At 47.1% G+C, this 6000-nt stretch overlaps 1 protein-coding gene across 1 annotated transcript; it reads left to right on the top strand.

Moving 5' to 3' along the window:
* Positions 1-1628: 1628 nt before the first annotated feature.
* LOC124665162 (probable gamma-secretase subunit PEN-2) lies at positions 1629-5070 on the top strand. The gene is made up of 2 exons (XM_047202564.1): positions 1629-1956; positions 4585-5070. The coding sequence occupies exons 1-2, from the start codon at positions 1629-1631 to the stop codon at positions 4746-4748; spliced, it is 492 nt and encodes a 163-aa protein (XP_047058520.1). The 3' UTR covers positions 4749-5070.
* The last annotated feature ends 930 nt before the right edge of the window (positions 5071-6000 follow it).

Below are 6000 nucleotides of genomic sequence, written 5' to 3'. Positions count from 1 at the left end.
GCTCGGCACCGCCTCCGCGCCAGTTCCTATGCCGCCCCCACCTGCGACTGCAAATGCGCTAGCAGCTGGACCTCCTTCGGCGTGCCGTACTGGCCCTGGCCATATGGGAGCTACCGGTCTTCATTGACCTCAGCGATGATGACTAGGCGGCCACGACGCGAACCCTAGTTAGCTAGGGTTTTATCGATTTTATTTTACTTTAAAAAAATAGCCCTATGTAAATTACATTTTATTACTAATATATATTTTGAAAAAAATATACTTACGTCGAGCCGTTGGGCAAACTCTCACCGAAAAAGATAACCACCGAGTTTTGCCCGATTTTTCTGTCCACGAGCCCATCAAAAGGAATAGGGCAAAGCTGAGCGTCCCCCGGGGATCTAACTCCTTGATCCTCCGCCTCTAGAGCCGTCCGATTGAGGATCCTCAACCGCTGGATGGCCAACTCGTCCGTCCCGTGTTGTCTCTTCTACCTTATCCCACACTTTTCTCCTCCCACCGTTCACACATGAAGCCGAGGCGCAGGCGAGAACGCATCCACCAGATAGCATCGGCCACGAAGCTCCTCGCAGCAGCGACGCGCGTCAGCGACTCGGCGGAAATCGCCCAGCAGCCCGTCTCCCGTAGCAATTCCTTGCAGCAAAAAGCTGAAGCAGAAATCATAGAGTAAATCCCCTCACGCACGAGGAGCCCGGCCGTTAGCTGGCGTCAATGAACGGCTTGCAGCAGCGATGTCGCTGAAGGCGAGCTTGCAGCTCCGACGGCGCAGCAATTGTGGCAAGGGTTTGTAGCAAATCCGCCGGCGGCTGCTTGGAGTAGCAACTCCGGCGGCGCTTGCAGCTCCGTCGATGCTGCCTGTAGCAACGGCAGCCCTGTTTTGTAGCAACCGCGTCGGCCGCTTGCAGCAGCGCGCGGTGACGCTGGGAGCACGACGCCTCGCCGATGGGAGGACCGCCTTGCCTTTGTAGCAGCGTCACTGTGCTGTGGTAGCAACACGACTTGCCGCTGGCAGCTAAATGCGTCGTCCCTGGTAGCATTGACCTTCTCCGCCGCCCTTCCGTTGAAGTGCCCCATCCCTAAATCCATGGCCACAGCTGCTTCAAAGGGTGCTAGGAGATGCAGCAAAGCAGAAACGCCGCTGCTGCAAGTCGGAGACGACCAGAGCTCTTGCCGGATTTGACAGCGTCGCTTGAAGCAGCGTCCGAGAGGAATCTGCTAGAAAGCCATGGCGGCAGGATTTGGGACGGCGGGGAGGTTCAACGGCGGTGTGCGCGCAGGATTCGCAGGGGACGGCGGCGGGCGTGGCTCTCATAGGACGAGTGGCGATGGGGAAATCTTCCGAGCGAAACCAGAGGAAGGAGAGAAGGGAAGCGACTGTGGGACCCAGCATGAAAATGTGGCGCAGTTCGAAACGTTTCTTTTCCCTGGGCCTGTGCACGTGGCACGCGCGGAAGGAGGACGATGTGGACGCGCCATCGTCCGGGGGAAGGTAAGCATTTTCCAAAGGAATATGTTTGGTTTGTGATTTGCGGTCGGGCCGCTGATATACCGTATCAAATTAGTGATGCAGCAGAAGCTGAGACGGAGCGAAAAGTAAAACCGGAAGAAAAAAAGTCAGAAACGGAGTCATGGAGGCGAGGGTTGCAGCAGGAGCGCCCGGAGTAGACGAGGAGTCCGGGCTGCTCCCCCGGCCCCGCGCTCCGGCAGCCGGCGGCCGGCGCCCGCCTTCCTCCTCCGCGCGCCGCGCGCCTCCTCCGCCGCCGCCGGCGATCTGGGCGACGGTGGACGGGCCCCTGGGGATGCCGCTGGAGGACGCGGAGGGCCACGCGCGGCGCTTCTTCCTCTGGGGCTTCGCGTGCCTCCCCTTCCTCTGGGCCATCAACTGCTGCTACTTCTGGCCCGTCCTCCGCTCCCCCAAAGCCTCCTCGCCCGCCGCCTTCGCCCCCATCCGCCCCTGTAAGCTGACCCGATCCCCTTCCCCGTCTCGCCCGTTCTTCTCGTGTAGGAGTGGGAGATCTCATCTAGTTTTTTACTATATCTGCATTCGTCTATTTGTTTGAATCGACCTATGTTGCTATCGAACTAGCATCCTTGGTGGTTTACCTACTAGAATGTTTGGTTGCTGAAATTACCGAATTCTCCGTGAGAGTGCGCTACAGTAATGCGGTCTCTGGTGCTGCTTAGCCCGTTAGTTATTTTTTGAGGATTAAACAGTGTACTGTAGTTCTAGTGATATGGATAATTGGGTGCTCGTTGTATGAGTCGGAACTGGGAACACTGTGTGGTCAAACGGGAGGCTTCTCTGGTGGTGGAGAATTGGTTGTTAGCGGCAGTAGGTTAGTAAATCTCAGGTCAATCGTATGGACCAGTCAGGCTTAAGGAGCACGAACTAGGATGTCTTCAGCCAATGGAGTTAGTTAATATTGATCTCAAGGCGCAGAGTTATCCACTGGGAGAACCCTACAAGTTCTTCCTTTGGCCTTCTTTCAGATAAACAATTGTTCCATGTGTCTTAAATCTGACGGTAGTGGACGTTTATAATTCATTGGCAGTTTTGAACTACAGTCTACATTGTAAACTGCCTGGCCTTTCTGGAAACGAAATTATCCCAGAATAACTAGAGTGTAGTTGGTCTGGAAGTAACAAAGACCAGAAGAAGTAATGGAACAAGTCGCCATTCTTGAGATCAAATTTTATCACTTTTTAATTCAGGGAAACTTCCATCATATCTTACTCTTTTCTGTACCCAACTCTAATTTGCTTTTGTACATAGGCAAACATAACAGAGTAATCTAATATCTATGCATGGAAAGAGAGCTTTCTCTATGCTTTTGTGTATCTCATAATTCTGCGATTGCCCCTTTGGGAATCCAAGAAAGTATCACTGCTAGAAGCGAATGAAAGCAATTGAATTCATACGAGAAAAAAAACTGAAGCTGGGGCCTACGAAATAAGACTAAAGTAAGAGTACTTGAACTGAACTGACACTCTTCTCTCTAGGACTGAAACCTGGTAATAACTTATAACCTGTAGGATTCCCCTACTTTTCTAATGGAACCAGGAAGCGAGTGGGATGGGCTTTAAACCGAGAGTCAATTCATATTCCTTTTCCCTGTGCGGCAGCAGGTATTAAATCCAGTTCCACGCAAATGAAACAAATATGAATTGACTCCCCGTGTAAAAGCCACCCTGCCCGCTTCCTGGCTCCTTTAGAAATGTAGCTGGATTCCTTTTGTGTATCTTCTTATAATTCATATTCCCGCTTCCTGGCTCCTTTAGAAATGTAGCTGAATTCTACAATTTATTACTTATAACTGGATTTCGGTCCTAGTGGGGAGAAGAATGCCTATCCGATTCAGATACTGCTACTTTAGTTCTTGATCTTGTTTTACAGATGATCGATTCAATTACTTTCATTGCCAAAAACAAAGTAGAGAGTTGGGTACTGGATTTCCAGTTCAGGTGGTTAGATGATAAATATGCCCAGTTCCCAGTACTAGATTTCCTTAACACGGGCATCCAATTCTTGAAAAAAATCACGCTCCTTTCTCTTTCTGCTTTCACTTTCATGCCCAGTTCTTTTTCAACTTGCAATCGTAGCAATTTATGTAATGTCTGCTGCTCCGGATAAACATGCTTGATACATTCTAGTAAACTATGAAGAGAAGCTAGAACGGTGGAAGCCTGAATCCAGCGAGTGCCCATTCTTAACAAACTTGGGAATATGAGCTCCTATGGTTTCTAGAGTGAGTGAGTGAAACACTATCCTTTTTATGAGCGGATATAGAAAGCTATATGGCACAGTCAGTAAGTGAGATGCTGTGGGCGAGAAAACTTCTGTCACAGCAGAGGTGTTGTTTTTAAATTTAAGTTGGACTAGCTTCCTCCTCAACTGATATTACTGAAAATCTAGAAAGTGTACAGTAAATTCGAGATGAACAGCTGAACAGATTCAGGGGAAGTCCAGAACGGCAGTGACATGTACACGGTTATAGTTAGTTGTATTTACATTGATATATAAATGTACTAATGTTCGTATATGAAGGATTTCTTGAAATAACAATATGTTCTTCTACATTCATACACATATTAATGAATCTAAGAAATAACTATTTTATTCATTTTATCTTTACAATGATATTTTTTATTATGGCCATGTAGATAATCAGGGCATGACATGAATATTTTTGAGCTTCTTTTCAGAAATTGAATAAAATAAGTTCTTGTTTGTTGGAGGTGTGGATGGCTCCATCTTTGAGTCAGTTTGTAACTAGCATATTCCTTGATGCTAGTAGTTTGTCATTAGACTTCATCTCGATGTATATTCCTTTTAGAGATGAGTTACACCTTTTTCTTTCACGTTTATACCTGTCTGTTTTGAGAGCGGTTGCTGTCATATGTGTGATAAAAGAAACTACTTGAACTTCTTTCATGCTGAGGTTCTCACTTAGCATGTCCATACTTCCTTTATCTGCACTTGCACTTGATTTCCTAGACAAGTTTTACCACTGACACGTTTGAACATTGTCTTGCGGCGTTCATGTCATTTGCATCTCGTAACAAATTCTCATCAATCCCCTGCAGATGTTGTTAAATCCGCAATTGGCTTCACCATCTTTGCTGCGGTTCTCCTCACCTGGGCCACGACTTTCATCGTCGGGGGCGAGCGGTTGTTCGGGCCAGTGTGGAACGATCTCGTGATGTACAATGTCGCAGACAAACTCGGTCTCACTGGATTCATGGGGTAGATTCCGTTGCAGGCATCGCTTTGTGAAGAGGTCCAGAAGCCGACATGCTTACTCCAGTCATTTGATTGTCTGTAATATCAGCCACTGGTCAGACTGAAGCCTGTAGAAGCCCGTATTTAGTAATTGAGGATTTTATATGTATAGTTGGGTCAGCCCAGCCCAGGATCTGCCGAACCTAGGGAAAAAAAATCAAACTGCTCTTAAATATGGTCATACACTTTCTTTACTTAACATATTCTAGGCCCACTTTTAGGGAACATAATCTATTGCTCGGTAATCCTCAGTGTTGTAAGTTGTAACTCGGATGTGGTTGTACTAAACAGCTCTATGGCCGTCACTGGAACTAAAGCTGATCCAATCTGCCCTGAAAATCTGAAAAAGGAAAACCTTGAGAATGTTGCTGGTATGGCTGGAAAAAGTTTGACAAAAAAAGGAATGCAGGGCACGTTTGGTTTGACACCGAAATATTGGCTTGCCCAGCTCATTCAGCTCACATGCAGTTCATTTTTTTGCCAATGATTTGGCGTGGCGTGGGAGGCTGATTGCTCCGCCAAAAAATTGGCAGCCAAAAGTTGGTAGGGCTAGTTGGGGCAAAAACCAAACGTACCCGCGTGTTGCCTTGCCCAGCAGCACCAGTCTGGTAGCCGTCAAGTCAATATCTGAGAATGCTTTTGCTACACGACAGGCTAGAAATGCTGCCGGTGCAGTTTGATTTTGGTTCTGGAGATGCCAGTCTTCTCCAGTTCCTCCAGAGTCCAAACCATGATACGAGACCTGATAATCTGTAATGGAACTCACAGACTCCTGAACCGGCCACAGGTCAGCTGTTGGTTGTGGTTTGAGGAGTCAGAGAGGCTGTGTTTAGTGTTTACCAAAAACTATTTTAAATTTTGGTGCTTGTTATTCATGGTTTGATCATATCCTCCTAGTTTTTGTTAGAACAATGTTACAAGCGGCCCCACACACTAAGGAGAACCACCATCCCGAGGCCGAATGGGCAGATCCTGCACCACATGACGGGGGAGGGTACTTGTTCAAAAAAATAGAAATATTTATATTTTAAAAAATTCAAATTTGTTTTTTAATCAATTAGAAAAAGAAGAAACAGAAAAAATAAAAAAAGCAGAAAAGTAAAAAAAAACGAAAGCCGAATAAAACTAACCAAATCGAAGAACCATAAAAAACGAAATAACCGCGCGTAAACAGAAAACCCATTCTAATGGGCCGCAGCCCAAGTCGCCCCGTTAGCTGG

Source organism: Lolium rigidum, chromosome 6 (assembly GCF_022539505.1).
Source record: "Lolium rigidum isolate FL_2022 chromosome 6, APGP_CSIRO_Lrig_0.1, whole genome shotgun sequence".
In the NCBI taxonomy this organism is placed as follows: Eukaryota; Viridiplantae; Streptophyta; class Magnoliopsida; order Poales; family Poaceae; genus Lolium; species Lolium rigidum.
The sequence above is the reverse complement of the archived record's forward strand: the minus strand, read 5'-3'. Positions and strand labels throughout refer to the sequence as shown.

Bases quoted from the DNA above. Each gene is read 5' to 3' on its own strand.
- LOC124665162 (XM_047202564.1), top strand. From the start codon at position 1,629: ATGGAGGCGAGGGTTGCAGCAGGAGCGCCCGGAGTAGACGAGGAGTCC. The intron at 1,957-4,584 runs GTAAGCTGACCC...AATCCCCTGCAG, and splicing joins CTTCGCCCCCATCCGCCCCT to ATGTTGTTAAATCCGCAATT.